Source organism: Bemisia tabaci, chromosome 2 (genome assembly GCF_918797505.1).
Source record: "Bemisia tabaci chromosome 2, PGI_BMITA_v3".
Lineage (NCBI taxonomy): Eukaryota > Metazoa > Arthropoda > Insecta > Hemiptera > Aleyrodidae > Bemisia > Bemisia tabaci.
The window spans coordinates 43,502,938-43,522,793 of record NC_092794.1 but is presented as its reverse complement, the minus strand read 5'-3'; the positions used below and the strand labels follow the sequence as shown (position 1 = coordinate 43,522,793).

The window sequence follows — 19,856 nt, the reverse complement described above, 5'->3', positions numbered from 1 at the left end:
CATAGGCATCAGGAAATTGCACAACCCTTTAATGACATATTTCAATGAACTGTCCCTGCAAATGCCCAAAAATACGTTAATCTCATATTTCAAGAAATGAATGAATACTAAACAGTTTTTTCACTTGATTTTTTTCACTAAAGTTGATAGAAATTCTTCTTATCGATCAGTCAGCAAGGGTCTCTTCCTTAAAGGAGATTTGTACACAATAGTTAGTCATCATCTTACCATTGAAATAAAAATCCGCCCCTTCAAATTAAATGTATGATAATTGATACATTTTTCCTAAAGTGTTCACATTTTATCCCTTCAATTAATTGAATTACAGTTCCTGAAATATTGCCATTTTACAAACAAATATTCTTTATTACATGTAAGCCATGAAAATTACCTCCAGTTGTACATAGTATTTTTACAATCGGTACGTGTTTCTACATTCCTGATTTATTTATTCTTTTTCTTCCTTTCTCTCTACATTATGTTTCAGCATACCGCTCCCAGAACATCCGATCAGGTTTTTTCAGTCGCTTTTCTATGTTCTTGCCTCTGTCTTTGATTAATTTTCCTTTGGTCCCATATTCATATGCTTGAGAATCTTTTCCATACCTTCCCAGAAATCCACACAACATGTTACCACTTTACATAAGTTTTTTTAATAGCTATAGGTCAATTTTTCCGCGATTTTTTTCATAATGCTTGTCTCTTACTTCCAAGACTTTCCACCCCACGAAGAGTCGTAATCATTATCATACATGGCCGAAATGTCCGTGAAATTTAATTTACTTTTCAAAATAATCTAGTATTCTTACATGAATGGAGTGTGCGTAGTTAGTATTTTTAGTGGTGATTTTGCAAGTTGAAAAAACAGTTTTTCCCCATTTAAATCCACTAAAAATATCGATAATCGATTGTTTTTATACATTTAAATGGAGGATAAACAACTTTTCCAACACTCTAGAATCGCCACTGGTATTTTTTGATGACCCATCCTGCAAGTGGAATTTGAATAATAATGAATGATACACTAAGTGAGAACCGGTCCCCTTTTGAATATACGATTAAGAGAAATATTGAGGTTTGTTTTATCACAACATTATGTCATTAATTTCATAGCCAATGCCCTCGTAATAATGTGACAATTTGCAAAACTTCCACTTTGCATGGGTGAGATGTCTAACAACTTGAGAGAGAAACTTTGAAACTTCTCAATTGACGGTAATGTTCCTATTAAAATTTTAAAAAAATCAAAAACTAATTTATACAATTAGAGTTGGTAAAAAATGAAATTAGAATTAATAAGTATTAAGCATAATGATAATGATAGTGTTTGAGTGAAGTATAGGGGTTACGTAGTTGTGCCCTCGTTATTTGACTATTGAAGGCTTCTCTTCAAACTTTCAAATCTTCAAACCCCCGTAAGTTTAAGATAAAAACATCTGTAAGAATAAAATAAATCACTGAAAATCGGAGATTAAAAGTGATAAACTGATGTAACTCCGATCAAGTGGCGTTATAGGAGTGTGAACATTTCGAAACAAATTTTTAGTTTTTAAAATACCTAAAAATGGTACATAGTATGATATTGAAATATTAAAGAAAACACGTCTTAAATAAGTGTTTACTTTCGACTTTTTGATAAATCTTCGGGTGCAATAATTGTAAAAAAAACAAAATTCCTACCTAGGATTGAATGCGATTTTCTTTCATTACTTATTGATACATATTTTTGTGTCTCTTTTTCCATCTCTCTCTTCCTGTCCCTTTTTTTTAGAAAAAAAGCCTATCTACTGAAAACAAATTTTGCTTCAAATTTACAAACTGGCCAAAAGTGTAAATTTAATAAAGCAGATAACATTCGGAATACTCCAGAAAGGCTCGTAAGTTAGATCATCAATGAGGTATACGAGCTATAATTTATTTTAAGTTTATACTTTCAGTGGCAATTTATGTCTTAATTTATATTCTTTTCCAAAACTCGCGAATGGGCAGTTTTCATTCAAAAATTACGAATATTTTGCAAAGCATTCCTTACTTATTATAATTTAAACTTTTCGTGCTACAACGAGTGTTTTTTTCGTATTACCCATAGCTATAATTTTTGCGAATGAGACTTGAATGTTTTAGTTTGCCGATGAGGAAACAATTAATTGGTACATGCATATTTTTATCTCAAATATTTCATTGTTAAAATGTTAGATATGTTCATCTTTTACGTCAAATTTCTTTTGAATTTCCCCCGCATTGATTTTTATGAAGGAATGAAATGTGGAATGTTAAACACATATCTGTACAATAATATTAGTGTATGTATGTGTATTAACGTTTATTTACATGTTTTGTACTATTACGTTCTATTTTCAGTTACTTTATCCGTTTAATTATAAATCCCCTCTCTGAGATCCATCATGTCGTATTAGTTTCTCCTCGTTTGATTTTTCTGTTAATAATAAGTTAATGTTAAAATTGAATATACATTCAAATTGTGATACCTACTTAAAAGAAAACTTCTTTTTTTCTAACTTTAAAAAAAAAAGATTGAATAAAAGTGTGAAAAATAAGCGACGCCTCTGCACAGTACACGAATTAGGTTATACCTAATTATTATATATTCTCGTTTGGAGTCAAAAAAATAAGGAAATGCCCAACAAAAATGTTGGAGACTGTCTTTAGATAAAATTTTACTCTGCATTTTCGCTATTTTCGGCTCAAATCAGTTTTACAATACTCTTCCGTCGAGTGTGCACATAGACCAGAAGAGAGGCTCTGTAAAGCAATTTTCATTTTTCTAATCGTTGAAAAACTGACACATTGTTGCCAGATGCGTTGGAAATTCAGCACATTTTTATATTTGACTTCGTGTAAAATATCCAGATTTTTCACACGCCCTGGCAACCTTAAACTGACGTCACTAATTAAATACCTACGAAATCCTCGATGAATACAGGACCGATAAGAATGCATTTTGAGTGCCGATGGTAACAGCTAATTTTTATGAAAATCTTTAATGACCTGGTATTTGCTTAGGAATAACACAGAATTTGGGGGGAAATCCATAGGTATCCATTGAGGCTCATTGAAAAAGTTCATGGAAATCCAGTTTTAAACGCTAAAAACGAATTATCCATTAGTGAATAAAATATAATGACAATTGATCAGTCTTTTATCTTTTTAATCCTATATTTTCTAAAATCCATCTTATGCGTACCAAGAAAGGGATGCAGGGGTAAAAATAGAGCATAACACACAATATCAAGATAAAACCGTTTTGGGCTCTTTTGAAAAATAATGTCGCCCCAGACTAACCGTTACTTCGAAACTCTCGAGAAATTTTGAACGGGCAAAACGGGAGGTACAGGATGCTATCGACATTTACCTAAGGTTGCGGAAATGATAAGCGATTGAGCATGTGCGAATACTTCACTGCGGAAAATCTATTCATCTATAATGGGCAATTTGAAAAGAATCACAATGGCGTAACTGATAGAACGTCCTACTTTGAAATACCTTTGATGCTCCTCTAATCTACAGGTGTAGATTTTGATCGATCACATTTGTTTAATGACATCCGAATATGGCTCAAGGCTCAGGACGAAACAAAGATAGCATATGAACCTCTCCGACTACTTTTTCAGATTAGGCTCTATGCAAGATGAGCTTCATACATAGTGTCTACATACAAGGTGATCCAAAAATTTCCGCACCGCTAGCACAAGCATCACCCCTGTAATTTTTGAACAAATTAAGATCGAGACTTGAAATTTTGTGAGTGCTTCTGATTAAGAGGAAACTATTTTTGAGACCGCCTCAAATAAGTTCAAGCACCTAGGGGGTTATGGGGGTGGGGCGAGACTTTTGGATCACCCTGTATAAAAAAAGGGGGAAAAGCAGCACCAGTTGCTATTTTATTCAGTTTTGTTTTTATTTTGGAGAAATGGACAAAAGCATTGTGAAATTGAACAGACACCTGTAACACATTAATACGCGTGACATTCGCTAGTTTATTTGGTAAGGAAAAAAACTGAAGCCTAATGTAAACACTTTCTGACAAGTTTTACAGACGTAATACGCAGCTGCATTGCTGTTTTGCTACGAATAACACTCTCTTTTTAAAGCGGAACAGGATTTTTGGACCTGTGTCAAAACTTGAGAATGTTTCCCCCGTTTTATTTACAATTTTTAAAATAATTGTTTTACTTATTGCAGGGTATTGGATTCCAGTCAGGGATAGCCTTCCACTTACATTACATAAAATATACGAGTTTAATGGTAAAGTAATTTGAAGAGCCCCTCTGTGAAATAAAACAAAAACAAAAACAAGAAGAATAGGAAAGAATTACTACTATTTTGTATTGTTAATAAAAAATAAGTACATGTATACGACTTTTAGGAATCCTTAGATCCAGAGTTCTATATATAATTGATCCATGCTGTGTATCATGAAACAGATTTATATTCCCTTTTTGAAAATGTCGCTGTTTAATAAAGATGTCATTTGATTAAGAAGTTTATTGAATCCTCCATCCAATATTCGCACTCTATGGCTCAAGTCGAATTTTCGTCATTAGAAGACTGAATAGTTTTGAAACTTATGCATTGAGAAACTTGAATGTGTTCTGGCGTCGTATGACTGTGAAAAGCTAGTGGGGGTGGGGGGGGGGGATTTCAATTCACGGTTCAGATACATACCCTCTTAAGCAGCTTAACTAATTTGGGACGAATAGTTGAAAAGACAATGAAAAATAAGTCTCGTCCTGCGAAACAGAGGTTTGCTTTTAAAAAGTCCGCCGCGCAGATTCATTAACAAATATTGAACGAAAAAAACCCTCCACTGGGAAATAATGTTAAATATCAAAGTTTTAGAATTATATTTTCAGCAAATGAGCGTTTGATATAGATGAACTTTCCGACTTCCTTTCACGTTTGACATCGCACGAGACTGACACATACATTTTTTTTTATTTCGATCTTGAAGCAATGACTTATTAATCACCCCTGTAAAATTGTGATTGTAAAAAGTCTCAAAAAGTAATTTTTATCATGGACCTATTCTCTAATGACGATGAAAGAAATCAATTTCACAGTCATTGCCACTCATGAAATTATGGAATTCAACTTTTAAAAAAATTAACATAAACTCTAACATGCGATGCTACATTTTTTAGATACATAAAAATGAACCGCCTTACAAAAATCGACAAAAATTCCGTTAATTTATATTATTAAGCCTTCAAAGTGTGTGACATTAGGTATCCCAAATTATAAGAAGAACGAATAGGTATTTCGATCATTAGAGTAGAGATCTCTTTCACTGAGGAAGTAAGCGCAATAGTTAATCGCACTTGACCTGGGAATTATATCCTGGGTTTTCTCTATCCTCTATTCACGAAAAAAAGAGAGTTAGGGGTTGAGTCCCGACTTGGACATTTCCAATTAATTTTGCTAGTAATCCAACAAATTAGGTTAATAACCCAAATGTTACGGTACTATACCCCAACTTGAGTTCCGGCACTACCAAAATTAATTGGAAATTTCCATATCATTCAACAAATTTTGGTATCGTCACAATTTTAGGGGATAACCCCTAACATTTTTCTTTATGTTTAAAACACTTCCAGAATAAAAAGTGAATTTTCGGCAAACATATAGAATCATCAAGAGGGCACTTGCGTAGGATTCACCACTTTTCCAGTCAAAAGGATCAGCCCATTTCTACAGTGCATTAAGTAGAAGAGGAAGGGTTTGTTGAACATCAGCCTCGTTTTCACTTGTCTTTTCTTTCTGGCTGAGGGTCTTATACCTGAAACAAATTAAAAACATGTTTAGATGACGCACAAAAACCTAAAAAGCCGAGATGCACTGAGACAATGTCCGTTACGTGGATGCAGCCACTTCAAATGAAGACGACACTAATTACAGTAAAAAAAGGTCGCGTATAGATAAGTGAGAGCATATTTCATGGCCAAGCATAATTCATATACTTCCTATTCTTTCTTTTCCTTCATTTAAAATAATGAATGAAGATACTAAAGTTTACTGGGCGAAAATTGGAGGGTACTTAATTAATGACTAAGATCTGTGAGCTAACAATAAACGTATTATTCCTATGATGGGTCAGCGATTTTTTACCTTCTGATGATCAATGAAGTGAAAAGATTGAATAATGGTCGTGGGTATGAAAAACTTTCCCAACTTTTTTCGGAAAAAATATTCAATCGGAAGAAACAAGGCAACATAGGAATGCTCGTACAGCGTCGAAAAAATCATTTTAAGCTCTACTGCTCGATGCCGAGATTATTCTAACGCGAGTTCGAATAATCGCACCAAACACAGTGCGGCCGGCGTTAAACGTATATTAGCGCCTGCAAGACTTTGGGAATACTTCACGCATTGCGCCAAACAGTGCGGTCGGTGTCAAGCCCATATTAGCGCCTACAAGACTGCATGAATACTTCTCGCATTGCGCCAAACGCAATGCAATCGGTCAGTCGGCGTGAAACGCTTATTAGCGCGTACAAGACTGTAGCAATGCTGTAAGACTGCGTGTTGAATCCTTTCACCTCTTGAAAAATTGAACACAGTTGTTCTGCGATTTTTTACGTGTAGGTTTTTCCAATGGTTGGCGGCCGCGTAGCTGCCCCAGGTCCCTAGTTCACCTTTTAAATGTCTAGGCCATTCGTGCTGCGAGGGTTATCCATCGAAGTAAGACATGCCCGTAATTGAGGAGGGAATGAACAGTCTTCCGCAATGTAGTTATCTACCACAAACTACCAAGGTTGCCAGATTAACGCTTCCTCGTTGAATATTGAATATTCGCGCAAACATATGACTGTTTAGTACCAGAAAAGTTTTACTAATTACATGCACATCCTCAACTGGAGTCAGAGTCAAAAGTTCAGAAATTAAATTATTGAATTTAAAAATAATTAAGAATCAAGCTACCGGTGCTCTTACCTAGGTCGGCCTCTATGGCGCTGGCCGAGTTGACGGTGGTGAAAGAGGTGGAGAAATAAGCGTTTTGTTTGATCGACTCGATGTAAACGCTGTCTTTGCTCCTTTCGACGAGCGTGTCGTTGAAGATGAGATCGACTCCGAAATCGCGGAGGACTTGCTCGAGGTCTATGTCTTTCTTGATGATGGCCAGCTGCGGGAGCAACACCTCCATCTCCTTCGCCGGGATCACGTTGAGCAGTTCGTCGAGCCCGGATCTGAACGACAGTTTGGCCAACTCCTCTTCCGAGCTCCCGGAGCTCGTCACGTTTGGCATCAGCAGAACTAGCCTCATGCAGCTGGTCTGAAATCAATTATTATACTTTCAAATTACACCAATAATGAGCCTGCCGCAAACTTCAGCTAGAGCAAAAAGAGGAGTTATTCCTAACAAAGAATGACTTAAAAATCACGCTGAGAGCATTAGGACAGTCTCAAATACACTCCTAACCAGTGTTCGAAACTCTTCTTTGAATTTTAGGAGCCATGTGGCGCATCAAGCCCAATTTTTAGGCGCCATTGAAGATTTTTTAGGGGCCAAATTGACTTTTTGCCTATATATTACGGCGCATTTAGTGAAAAGTTAGACGCAAGATGTTTTCGTAACAGAACTAGTAAGTAGCTGTAACTTGGGGAAGACGAAAGCACAAATGATGAAATCGTGAAGAATAGAAAAAGCTCTCCCTTGTGGTGCTGAAAATTTTGGATAATCACCTAATATGAAAATTCAGATTTCTAGGGGCAATTTTTAGGGGCCACGTTGGCGCAGAGCCTTCATTTTTTAGGCGCCATGGCCGATTTTTTAGGCGCCATGGCCGATTTTTTAGGCGTATTTGGCGCGTTGGAGCCTGTGAGTTTCGAACACTGCTTCTAACTCCACAATCTGTGAAGAAATATGCATTTTTCAGCTTCTCGCTTCAAGAACGATACAATGGCACGGGTGAACATTTCGTAAGAGGGTGGTTTTCATTTTCATATTAGCCTGGTGTTGGGCATGACTGCCGTAAGAGCTACCACCCTCTACATGACTTCGTAGTTGTGTTTGAGACACATAACAAAACAATTTTCAGGTTAGTACAGAAAAGGGCGCCATTCTACTAAAAAGTATTGCTCACATTGGCTATCTGGAGGAATAATGTTCCTGGCAGATGTTTTGTCTGAAACAACGTCAATCATTCTGGCGCACTTACGGCTTTCTCATTATTAAGTCTAATAATATAAAAAAGCTTTGGCACTCTCTGTCAGGTGGACTTTTTTCATAAGCTAAGAAATATTCAATGACCACTGAAAAAGAACTCGGGCCGTGGGAGCCGCAATTACGGGGTATATTGACATACCGTCCGTTTCGGGCTCAGAGGCCGAAAATTCCGGCTGCTGTAGGCGTAGCTTCGATTGCTCTCGGTTCAGAGGCCGAAGCTACGGCTCCAGTAGCCGGAATTTTTGGCCTTTTAGCCCGCAACGGACGGTATGTCTATATAGCCCGTAATTGCGGCTCCGATCTATAAAGCTCCTGCTTTAGATACAGCTTTAATAGCTGTGTGCTTTCATATCGAGAGGATGAGAATTGAAGAGACAGCGATACAACTTACCTGCAGTTTCAACTCAGCGACGTAACTTCTGATCTGAGGAACGTAACCACCACGGAAAGCGCCGATTTGCGGTATCATGGGGACTCGGACGGTGACATTCGGGGACAAGTAAAATAGCGAGGCGGGGTTGTGTGACAGGTACGTGTACACGGCTAATTTTTGGTAATCCAGCCAGTGACTCACCACCCCTATTTCACTCTCAAGTCGCACAGCGGTACCTGAAAAAATTCCAACAGCCGTTCAAACCGTTAAAAGAAACGTACATTAATTGAACTAATTTTGCAATTAGGGACTACAGTTTATAGCTCGTCTATAAAAACACTCATGTGCAGGGGGAAACTAATGACGCGATGTAGATGAATCTCTTCTATTTATTGGCGTCCATTTTTTGATGGCACAAGGAAGACATAGACAAAGTTGAAAGCACCATTGAAAGTGAAGTGGACTAAGCAATACGAAGTAATTTTATATATATACGGATGTGCGTACAGTTATTCGACTCTAACGTACGGTGTCAAAAGCTTATACAGAGGATGAGGAACATAATTCTCGATCGAATCATTGAGAATATCCAATGAGAATTCTTTCGCCTAAAAATTTTGAAATCCCAATAGAATTACGACATTCTATCAGGATTCTTATTAAGAATATCGTATCAATGGCGAAATCACGAAATCATTTGTCTCAGTTTGCATCGTTGCATTTTCTCCATTAAATTTTACTTTTTTGACGGACGATAGACAATCTTTAGTGTGCAAAATTTCGTGTGATTTTTCTTCACCCTCTCTGCAATATTCTCTAAATTTTGAAAAATTATATTTACCACGAGCTATTGAATCTTCATCTAGCACTGTTTCATTGTGCACCGTGGTGACATTGGCCTGGAAGTAGTTTCGTAATATTTCCTCAAATGATGGCGCCAAAGGTTGAGAGGTTACCACAGAAATCCGACTGAAGACTCCGGCCAAATCATCTTTCAGTGAGTTTAGCTGAGGCAACAAAAATAAATCTAAATTATCATTGAATAGGACGTACAATAAGCGTTAGATCTCTCGCTGATATACTATCTTCAGATTTTATTCATTTGTACATGGTTGCTCTTTAAATAAATACGTCCATTTCTTCCCTCATATCAGAATTTTCCACGGTTTTATTCTTTATTCATGGATTCATTTGTATTGATTACCTAAAGATGACTACAAAATGCTTATCGCTATCTTGAGTGATACACTCAATGAAAAAGGAAAGTACTTACAAGAGAGGAGCATCGAATTATGTTCAGCCACAGAGTCGTGCTCCATTCAGCTCCTCCTGGTAACTCGACGTGGATAATGTTGAGGCGGTGTTAAAACGCCTTCACTTGAGGACCTAGGCAATTTCAAGTCCAATGCTAAAACGTACCTCCGGATACTCAGCCGTCCGGGGTGTAGAAGAGCTCTGGTATACAACTATTATTCAGTCTTTCCCCCCTTCTTTTTAATGTGAATCCAAGGTAAATGGCTCCATATATCGCCAGCACTTCAATGCATAACTAATTATGAGATTAACTAAGATCATTTTTAAGAAATCGGATTGATAGGAAATATATTTATACCTCGCAAGACTCGAGAGTATACAATTAAAGTTTGAGGCCAAAAAAATAAAGACAAAAGTGAGACCCAAAAAACCAAAATTTTCATGGATCGATTACGATAGTCAATTAATTAAATTTTTCGGCTGTACTTTTAACTTTATTTTGGGCTAATTAACTTCGAATTTCAATCATGTACGCTTTAGAGCCATATCTATCTCCTGTCGATCCGATTTTTTTAATAACCCGAGTGGAACTCCTGATCGGTCACATATCGAAACGTTATCGATACGCGGAACCTACTTACTCCGGATTCACCTTAACTTGACCTTAAGTAATTTGATGTTTTTTAGCAAACGTTAAATTTTTAATTTATTTGTGTTATTCTTACCATAAATTCTTCGTTGAGAGTTTTGAAGCCACGTTTCAGTTGCATACGGTTTTTGCCCAATTTAAATACATCAACAATCTCACCAACGGCTGCTTTATCAGCATTTTCAATTACCATCATAAGGTTGGATGCCAGGCCAAATGGGGAGAACACCAAATTTTCATTTTCCTCTGACAGAGCCTGCAAAAATAAAGTATTCTGAAAACTAACGACCAGTGTTGGAATCAGTGTCTAACTCACCGGTTGTGTTGGAAAAGTTTGCCGATATTCTAATATTGTAAGACTTTTATTCCATAGTTTTCCTCGTAATTTATTGGAGAAATAAGAGAAGTTTGAAACATGCGGCAATATAATCAAATCAACTACCTACATTAATTTTTCCTCTAATGACGTGTCTCTTACTCTATTGAGCTCGCCTTCAATTACCGAGAGGGCAATTTGAGCTACTTGGGAGCCTGGATAGTTGCGCGCATAGTAGTTCTGCTACTGCCAGACAGCCTCGGCAAGGAACGCACAAAAAATATCGTGCTTTTCTCGCTCTCTCGCAACCCTAATGTGATGCATGTATTGTGTGTTATGTGTCTAATTGTTTTTTATATTATGCCAGTTCCTGTTAATTTTTAATTTACACAATGGTAAACTTTATTTCTTAATTCAACGAAAGTGCATAGTCTGAAGATTGAGGAAAGCTCGGGTAGCTCTGCTAGCTTGAATACATATAATCCAAGCAAGCAAAAATGTTTATCCTTCTTTGATTTCATTTCAGGAATGTATTATAACAACGTCATCAGTTATTGGCTAAAGGCATAGATGAATCTTTCAACGTTTAAACCTCATAAGACAATTTTCTAATGAGTTTTGATCACGCATACGTTTTTATGAATTCAAGGGTCATTAGAGAATTGAATAAACCATCAAGTAAGGTGAGCGATGAAATCGATGAAAAGACACTATTGCATGTTATTGGTAGTTAAATACCAATATTTCTAACATAATGTAACAGTTTTTGACAAACAAACAATTACATCGGCACAGAAATACCACGGGAACTTCTAAAGAAAAAAAGCATGGATTATTTTGCCGTTGTATTTTGGCGGAGAGCCTTAATAGCCAGAACTTATGTATACTTCCCTTTCTACCCTGTGCAAAAATAAATGATTAATATTTCATTTTACTTTGAAAAATACATTTATGTCATAATTATGACCTCGCTTTGATATGTTCATAAAATATTTTTCTGTGCCCAATTTTTGTGTTTTATCGCTTTTAGCTCTTACCTTAAATAGATGAGGAACCAAGTTATTGCTAAATTTGGAAACCAGTCTAATATTTGATTGTTGCGAATTGTCTTCACTAGAAAACTGAATTTTAGAGATAAATAATACTATCGCTGCTAAAAGGACGCCTACATCTGAAATAATAATGATTATAAAATGAAACAAACAAGTGAATTACCCTGTGTGAATATGCATATTTAATTTTCTTACAAGAAGTACCCAAGGGTAATCAACATGCATCCTCCTAAATTCTGCAAATATTATCAAATGAATGAAAAAATTCACAGAAATTTCTAAGAAAAACCGTCGCATGGTTTCATTTTTAAAAAAATAATTCATTAATGAAAATTTACAATGTCGAAATCGATGATACGCATTTCTCGACTTTAGAACTCGATATTTTTGTCAGTGATCCTCCCAAGTCGCAATAACTGTCAACATTGTTCTTGAAAAATTCGTAGTTTCAAAAGAAATTTTAAAAAAACTAGTATTTTAGGAAACCTTTTTGGATTATTTTCTTAAGTAAAATTGACAAAAGAAGTAGTTCAGTGGCAAAAAGGACTAAAAAAACTCTTAAGAAAATCTACTAAGGCTTATCGACTTTTAAAATGTATGAATAAATGGACCAAGTTTAGCAGAAAAGAACCAAGCCAGATCAGCTACAGCCAAATTTAACTTGACAATTTAATTTTTTACAAGAGAGCATTTGTGCAGATGCCTTTGAAAATGTTAAGGAATTTGCCTCGTACTATGCAGAAAATTCATTGACATTTGCACATTAATCCGCACAACCGTTTTCATGTAAAATAATTAAATAGCACAATTAAATTTGACAACAGCTGATGTGGTTTGGTTCCTTTCTGCTAAACGCGGTCCAATTATAAAAAAAAAGTTTGTACTCCCTGATTGATTAAAGATATATCATTCATATCTTTTTGAAATTTCATGAAATCTCTTAAAATCTTACTTAAAATCTCACGATTTTTTTTTCTTGAAATTTCGCCACCCAAATACTGCCATGCTGAGGAAGAACGCCGTATGAAAATTTTAGAGTTGCCAAATTTTCTTCAGTAAAATGATTATTTTTGAGGAAAATTATTAATATTTCTCCTTGAAATTTTCAGGAACTTGGAGTGAAATTGCGAGCAAAATTATCTGAAAAATTGGAAGAAAAAGATTCAAAAGTTTACCAGTAAATTAGTGTTTTATCAATCGAAATTTGGCAACGCCTGAAGGTTCATACGGCGTTTTTCCTTAGCACGGCAGTATAAGTGACAATGAAAGTATCTCTTGTAAATTCTCCACAGCCGAAAAGCAGACGGTAGAACGATAATTAGTAAAAAGTAAAAGTGCGTCACCTGAAGGAGGCATGGTGATGTCACCGGGGCGACCGGGGCGCGGAACAAGGACTGAGAGTCATCGACGTCGGCGTCGCGACGCCCGGAGAGGAGACTGGATCTCGTAATCGGGCGCGCCGCGACGCCCGACGCGACACCGCGACGATTGTCGCTGAGAAGTGGGTCATCGCTCACTGTTTTTAACGATTCATTCGGATCCGACGACACCGAAGACCATCGTCTTCGTTGCTGATGACACCACCCCCACCCCTCTTCCCCGTCCGCCCTTGATGGGATCGACATGCGGACCAAAAATTTAAGACGCTCCTTGAAACCTCTTCGGGGGCCGTCCATAAATTGAACGGGTTATTTGAAGGATGTAACCGCCAAATTTTCAGAGATTGAGATTTGGAGACAATATCATTCTCTGCGGGTAGGCGCATCCTGCTGATGAGTGATAATGCCAAAAAATGTCGTTTCCCGGACGAAAGAACGTAATTCCATTCTAGGGCCTTGTCTCCATGGGACGTTTCACGGGATTTTTCCCAAGTTCTAATCGCAGGAATGAAACTTCCGGGCTCTTTTCCGTTAAAACAACACAACAAAATGTCTTCTTCTTCTTTTAACGTTCCTGGGACTCCCCAAGGACGCTTAGTTTGTGCTGTGATCAGTATTGACTAACTCAATATTTTTCCCTACTTTCGCAAGTAAGATTTTTCCCTGGGATTCCATGAAACGTCCCGTGGAGACAAGGCCTAAGGATGCAAAATTGACTCAAACAATTCAATTTTTCACAAGAATATACATGTACAATTTTTTCCAAAATTTGTGTGATTTTTGCTCGAAATCAGAGGAAAAATCAGTGAAATTTTCACTCAGAAATGCCCAATATTTCCCTGGTGAAAATTCAATTAGTAAAGGGAAATTTGGCAACAGTGAAATGGAGTTACGTTCTTTCATGAGAAAAACGACGAATTGTTCTTTAAACGTCTTTTTTCACTTATGAATGTCTGCTTCAGTGAAAAAAAAGTGTGATTTACTAGCCACCTCTCTAAGTGTAGGGTGCTTCTTACTGATAAAACCATGAGTGAGGGTTTCAGGACATTATGTCAACGATTTTTTGTCCGCGCACCTTTTTTGTCCAGTAGTTTACGCCCACACGTAAAATAAGCAACAATGACTTGGTCCAAGCGTTATATTTTAGTCGGTATGTAAAATTATATTGACAATGTGGAAATGAGAAATTGAGAGAGAAGGAGGTGTTGTTATGGTTGCTCATTTTCTAAATGAAATGTTATCACTTTCTCCTTTTGAATCATCTTTTTAAATTGTCATTGGTGAATATTTGGTTTTATTTCCATCCTTAAAATATTGAATGTAAGTACAATATACCTTATATATGTATGGGTACTTTTTTATTAATTTTTTTCCCTTTCCGAAATTATTACTTCATTTTGAAAACATTTATATTTTTAAAACGTGACAAATATTTGTGAAACCTTTTCCAAGCGACATTAATCTCAATGAGCCGCAGTTGTGCCGACAGAAACTTTAAAAATGACTAAAAGAGGGAGAAAAACCAAGAAGCACTCAATCTTTAGTTTTAACCCATTTGTACATCGATCTTTTAGAGTCAAATACGTCAAATTTTGAGCGTTTCGTTCCGCGTACACCTCGCTGCAGCACAATAAAAGCACAAAATGTAAAAGAAAAAATTGAAGTGCTTTGGAAATCATTAAATTTGACACGGAACCACCAATATTTAAAAACCACACATTATTTTATTATTCTCATTTGATAAATTGATACATATTTTTTCCCATCAATTTAAATGAGAATAATCAATGCAGAGTGTGCTGACATTTCAAAATCATGAGTTTAAAAACGCTGACTATGCGAGTATAAATATTAAAGCCAAACAGAGCGGAGCGGCGTGCTGCCAGCGCGAGAGGCTCACTGGCGCCTACAAACCTAAGTGGATACTTCACGCATTGCACAATGCTTGAAGTATCCTCTTAGGTTTGTAGGCGCCATTGCGCGTTGCGTGCTGGCCGCCCGCCCGCCGTGCGGCGGCGCCTGAAGCAACTAATTTCACAACAGAGGTGTTGCACAGTATTATATGAAATTGAACGTATTTATAATGACAGGCATCCTTTAAAAGTACAGATCTTTCCTCGCAAAATAAATCAAGATACTTATCGTACACAGGAAAAATCTGAGAGCCTTTAGCTGAGGCAAATATAGAGGTCCATCCAGTTCAGGTATTTTTATCAGGTAACAAGGTAGGAATTTCTTGAAAGATATTTAAGTCCTGTTACACCAAAGAGGTGTAGAAAGTGAAGTAAAACATATGTTGATTTTTTCGAAGAGAAACACAAAGAATTAACGAAGAACAACTTCGAAATCAACTTCTTAAATGTTTTGACTTTGGTTGGTTATACCTATCTTCAAAATAGCCGTTCAATTGAGTCGCTCAGTTCAAAAAGAATCCAATTCTGAGAGGGAGCAAAGCCGCCGAAAACGGGAAAACTCCGAATAGAGCCCCTAGTTTTTAATTGCAACCACGCGGTGCCTAAAATTATTGCTACGGCATCGATGCGTTGTGTATGCTGCCTATCTACGAATTGAAGGGTCTCCTCTTACTGGAATGTGTTATCAGCAAATTGGAAACAAATTCCAATCAAGTTTTCTTTGCGTTGCAAATTGCCTATCTTCCTGATATATTGAACTCAGTCTACTGAACTTTTAAAATCTGCATTTATTGACCAAATTAGGTAGAAATAGTGGAATTTTATTGTATCGAATTGTAACTTCATATCAATTTTTTCGTTGCTCTATGCTATTTAGGCAGAGGCCAGAAGCACTTTTCCCGTACTTTTATTATACGTAGGAAATGTATGTATGCCCCTCCTGGGGCCACCAGGAGGCCAAGGAGAGATTTAGGAGCCCTCTGGTGTCCAATAAACCCTACCATATACCTAGATTAATTTTAAAAAATGCTGCAGTGCTGAGGTGAGAATATTTTTAACGAATTCATTTTTTTAAAAAAAAAAAAAAAAAAAAAAAAAAAAAAAAAAAAAAAAAAAAAAAAAACTACTTATTAGAGCATTATTTAAAATATTTTTGAGAAAACTCAAATTGTTATAAAGTTCAATTTTAAAAATATTGTTGGGACTTTTATACTTATTTTTTTAAAATATTTGTATAGCAATATTCAACAAAACATCAAAATGTGTCATTAGTTCAAAACAATTTTAAGAACATCGTCACTTTAATATTGTCACTCAGGAGATCTTGTAAATCTTGGCAAGATCTTAAAAATATCAGAAATTCACAGAACGCTACTCGGTGAAATGCTCCGTCAACGTTGTTCACGAGTGTATGGAATGAAGACATATCAAAGTAATTTTCAGCATTATAAAAGACATACAGGCGTCCTCAATTCCATTGCGACGGAAATGGAGAGCAACCCCGATTTCAAATATTATCATAATTATTAGAACATCAGTATTAAGTAACCCTTCTAGCTCGAATTAAATGTACAATAACACCTTTGAAAAGGTCAAGACAGACTTGTAAGGTTTCTGCAATGCCTATAAAACCACGTCACGAACAATAAGCCGCTCCAGTGAATCCGCTGCCCTTGTACCTATTCCTAGCAAATCTATCCAATTTATCGGTCAGAAACACGTCTCCTCACGTAGAACCACTAAAACAAGCTCTCAGAAAGTGTGTGCCTCCCGTGAAAGTGGCAAGTTATAGTGCGCCTTCCATTTGTGAGTGAGCAATTTGCACAGCAAAGAGATTTTTCGATCTTGCTCCTCCTCCTGACTAACAAAAGGGGGAAACCCGGTGAAAATTCATTGAGCTATTGCGTTTATTGACATTGGTGATTTTTGGTGAATCTTCGGTTGACGGATTAGCTCTTCAGCCTTTGACAAGCCTTTGACCGAGGTAATTAGAAAAATTAATCATCTTCATTTAGCATTATAAATAAGAAGGAGCCAAGAAGTGCGTATTAGTGGAGTGGGAAATCTTTAGTTCTCAACAGTCAGAGTTAGTCGTTTAAAGAGAATGAATACTTTGCGGAACTCTCTTTAGGGAAAGTCGTAAAAATGTTGTAAAGAGTCGTAGAAAATTGTAAATTTTGAGGAGGTCAAAATTTCTTGCGCGGAAAATAACTCTAAATTTACGAGCGGTGTGACTCACTGGTGCTGCAAATGAACGTATACACTTAATGGTATAATAAGCTGCTTTCTGCAATCGCTCTGAGATAGCAATAGTTGTCATGGGAACAATGTACTTTTTCGAGTGGAGTCTCTGTTTCCCGTTTTTGAATTTCGCCTTCATTTTTTACACTTCATAAACCACATATCGACGGTGAAACTACCAAACCACGTATCTCGGTTTGCGACGTCGCAGACTTCCTGTCATACTTTATTTTTTAAACGAAAAACTACTTAACATCCAGTCTTGAAAATTTCTGTGATTTTTCCTCTTTGTGCGGAAAAAATTCCGTGAAAATTTCAAAAAATGATATTGATTTGGTCTACTTCAAAAAAATAAAATGTGAGCGTAGATTTTTAAACACCGCAAACGAGATACGTGGTTTGGTAGTTTCACCGTCGATGTGCTGCTTTGAGTTTAATTTTTTCGGGCAGATTTTCTGTTTGTCGATATTTGCTTTCACTCACGGCAGGCGAAATGGAATAACTATTCGACCACGGGTGTGGGCATATTGCCGTTAGCCGGATTGAAGGTGCGTCACACTGCGAAGATGACTCTAACATGGCTACTCTAATCTGGCTTGCGCGACGCTAAAGTCACCACACAATTTAACTATGACTACGCGTCATTATTTTCTTGACTTTCTGCCCGGTAGTATGTACATTACAGTGGAGTCCCAATTATCCACGCATCGATTAACCGCGGTTTTTTAAGTGGCCATGGCCCTAAAACGCTGCAATTTTATGGCACCAACTTCTACAAAAAAAAACAAAAAAACAAAAAAAAAATGCCTCTCAGAAGGGATGCTGGACAAAATAACTTCTTTGGGAAGAAAGTTTCTCATTTTCAACCGATGATGAAACTTTATATAATCTATTATTTGAAGAGTGCTATTATAGATTTTTTAATTTTTTTTTTTTTTTAAACACAGCCTTTACAATTTCTTTTCCTGGCCAAACCGCTGGGTTTCGGATTATCCGCGAATTTCACTTATCCGCGGTAGCTCCAGTCCGAGAGATAATCTAGATTCTACTGTATATCTAATCTTGACATATCTCCTGAGGTCCTCACTGGTGGTCTAACAAAAATTTCTGATTTATTTTTCTATGTAAGGAAAAAAGTATGGCGACAAAGCAAAATTTTGAGAAGACACGAGAATAGATAAAGGCGCCTCAGATTAGAAATCATGTCTGCGGAGTCAAGCCCGACCGATTGCTCAGCTCTGACAGAAAATTCAAGGACTCCGTTTCTTGAAGAGTCACAATGGCAGACTACTAGGCGACTTTCGAAAGCAGTGCCTTTTCTTCGCGCAAGATCAGGTGAGTGTAGAAGTTATCTAGATTTAGTAACCGGACTGATACAAGAGCCATTGTCATTTATTCTGATAAAATTCGAATTTTACATTATGCAGAGAATTTTATATGCCATTCGACATAAAATACAGATCTATCAACCAAGGTAGCATTTGAAACGAAAAAATTGCGATTATTGGCCACTTCTTTTTGTTAGATTTGCTGAATTTAAGTAGGAATACCGCTATTGCACAAGATGGACGTCTCTGTTCATTGCGTTTTCCTGCAAGAGTCTAAAACATTCCTCCTATTTCATTTGAGAAAAATACATTTTGGATGGTGTTCCTCCAAATTAAAAAAGAAAGTGAATACCTATACAATTAGATATTCGACCAATCGCACCAACCGGTGTTTAACCGGTGTGCAATTTAGTTGACAGCATATATACTTTGTCTCCATTTTATACTTCAGAGAAGATTCTTCTACTAAAAACACGTTGTCTAGAGGATTATTAATTGGACATTTTATTTTTAATAGTGTCGCAAACGTCTGTTTATCGTTCAGCAAGTGGATATTCTTTTAAAAGTAAGTAAATGTTTCAAAAATTTCACTCAAGCGTAATTGTTTTCTTTCTTTTTTGGCAAAAAAAACTTATGTTTTTGCTTATTCAAACAGAGGATAAACCTGTATAACGAAGTATAAAAAAACATATTTATAGGAAGGGAAGGGTGGGGGAAGGAGAAACTATCAATAATTACAACCTACAGCATGAATATAAGGCCCTAGTAGTAAAACAACCTCTGCCTCGCCCGGAGGGGATGGAGCGCCGCCGATATGCCGCCCGCGCGTAACCGGGAACGCGCAGAAAAATCGCTATAACTCAAGAATGAATCGTTTCCCCAAGGTCAAACAAAGTGTGGTAGATGCAAAATTTTATGGAGAATCACCTCGACTGGTTTTTATTCACGTAGCAACAATCGCCTGGAGAGGAGAGACGAAAAACGAAAAAAGTCGAACCTTCAAAATCGAAAAAATCGATTTATGACTACGATAATTTACGCAACCATGCAAACAGCATCAATACTCGTGTAGAGAATATTTTTAAACGTTTTTTAGCGCAAACCGCAACACTTACACTCAAACCGTTCGCGAGATATCGATTTTTAAAGTTATGAAAAAATTGCAT

General features: G+C 36.7%; 1 protein-coding gene across 2 annotated transcripts; it reads right to left on the bottom strand.

Moving 5' to 3' along the window:
• Positions 1–3,898: 3,898 nt before the first annotated feature.
• On the bottom strand, positions 3,899–13,322 carry LOC109040087 (serpin I2). 2 transcript variants are annotated; one of them, XM_072297362.1, is made up of 7 exons: positions 13,173–13,322; positions 11,815–11,948; positions 10,538–10,717; positions 9,400–9,565; positions 8,577–8,794; positions 6,952–7,291; positions 3,899–5,797 (listed from the first exon to the last, which is right to left on the bottom strand). In XM_072297362.1, the coding sequence occupies exons 1-7, from the start codon at positions 13,183–13,185 to the stop codon at positions 5,652–5,654; spliced, it is 1,197 nt and encodes a 398-aa protein (XP_072153463.1). In that variant the 5' UTR covers positions 13,186–13,322; the 3' UTR covers positions 3,899–5,651. The 2 variants fall into 2 exon arrangements, with proteins under 2 accessions (XP_072153463.1, XP_018911429.2); XM_019055884.2 differs by having other exon boundaries at positions 11,815–11,942; positions 13,173–13,318.
• Between the last annotated feature and the right edge of the window lie 6,534 nt (positions 13,323–19,856).

Coding starts and splice junctions, on each gene's coding strand:
- LOC109040087 (XM_072297362.1), bottom strand. Junction 10,718..11,814: donor TGGTTCCTCATCTATTTAAG/GTAAGAGCTAAA, acceptor TTATTTTTGCAG/GCTCTGTCAGAGGAAAATGA. Junction 5,798..6,951: donor CGCCATAGAGGCCGACCTAG/GTAAGAGCACCG, acceptor AATTTGTTTCAG/GTATAAGACCCTCAGCCAGA.